This window comes from Mastomys coucha, unplaced genomic scaffold (genome assembly GCF_008632895.1).
Source record: "Mastomys coucha isolate ucsf_1 unplaced genomic scaffold, UCSF_Mcou_1 pScaffold9, whole genome shotgun sequence".
In the NCBI taxonomy this organism is placed as follows: domain Eukaryota; kingdom Metazoa; phylum Chordata; class Mammalia; order Rodentia; family Muridae; genus Mastomys; species Mastomys coucha.
Window position 1 is genome coordinate 38,663,392 of NW_022196915.1, and position 1,218 is coordinate 38,664,609.

Genomic DNA, 1,218 nt, shown 5'->3' on the forward strand with positions numbered 1-1,218 from the left:
GGGCATAGGTTTTCTCTTCTGGTTTTTTCCCTTCTTTGTTAGTCAGGTCTGAAAATCCTAGGTTGATGCTAAAAACCATCCCTTTCTTTAGCTTGTACTGATTTTTACTATTGATCACTAGAGAGCCTTCACGGAATTCAATTCCCACCCCAAATCCTAGGTTCTTTGTAATTTTGTTCAGTAATTCTGGCTTCTGCTTCTTAACCACATCCATGACAGAATTATACACATCACATATCTTCACACCTAATAAGATAGAAAAGAAAGAGATTAAGTATTTTTTAGAGGAAAACAGTAACAAAATGACATCCTACAATCAGGTTGTTTTCACCTCTAAGTCCCTTAAAGTTGTGTTTCTCAGAAGGAGTGCCTGCCATGAGAGGAATTAGAAATCTGAAGTTTTTAAAAAGAAAGCATCACGTGTTTCTTTTGTGGCATTGAAGACTGAAGTCAGTCTCTTGGCAGTGCTAGGGATGGTGCTATCCTATGGCTTTGCATAGGATAGCACCAAGCTCTATCCCCAATCTCTGAAAGTCATTACTTAGAATCACTAGTCCAGGGGCACCATGAAACTCTAGGACTAGGACTTCCAAACCTTTTCTGAGGAATCTTACCATGTCTTAATTCCTTTAGCAACTCCTCTTGAAGTTGAAGTAAAAAGTTGTAATTTTCTTGAACTTCCTGAGTGGGGTCAACCATCAGAGGGCGAACAAGGTTGGAGCAGTAAGATTTAAAGTGAATGCCCATGGCGCAAGTAATGGCCCCAAAATGCATATGATTTTTATCACTCATCACACTGAATTTGAGATTATAGTTGCCACCACTCTGAATGATAGGAGGGTAACACATTTCCCCAGTAGGAGGATCTGCACCGGCTAGGTATTTTTTCTGTTCCATGGCCTTTTCCACAGACTCAGCCAATTTGCTATGCTGAACTTCTAGAGTACATAGGAATACAGTAACACTCATCTGCATCCACTATTTCCATGACTCTCTCCTTGAAGAACTTGTTGAAGACCTCAGAGGTGAAGCTGGCTGCTTTCTTCATCAGGTTGAGCTTACCATCCTCTTTCACAGCAATGGTGTATGCCACAACAGCGCTGATGTCTACTTTGTCAAAGCCCTCCTCGTTGAGACAGTCACTCCAGCTCTTCATGAATTCTCCAGGGAACTTGTCTTTGCTGAACACTCCAATTTTCTTGCCATTCTTGCTTTCTT

At 41.1% G+C, this 1,218-nt stretch overlaps 1 protein-coding gene across 1 annotated transcript in view; it reads right to left on the reverse strand.

Moving 5' to 3' along the window:
* Supt16h (SPT16 homolog, facilitates chromatin remodeling subunit) overlaps positions 1-1,218 on the reverse strand; it is a 36,504-nt gene that overhangs the window by 20,039 nt on the left and 15,247 nt on the right. The window contains 3 exon segments of the mRNA XM_031362656.1: positions 5-246; positions 615-939; positions 941-1,195. Coding sequence (XP_031218516.1) covers positions 5-246; positions 615-939; positions 941-1,195 — 822 coding nt within the window.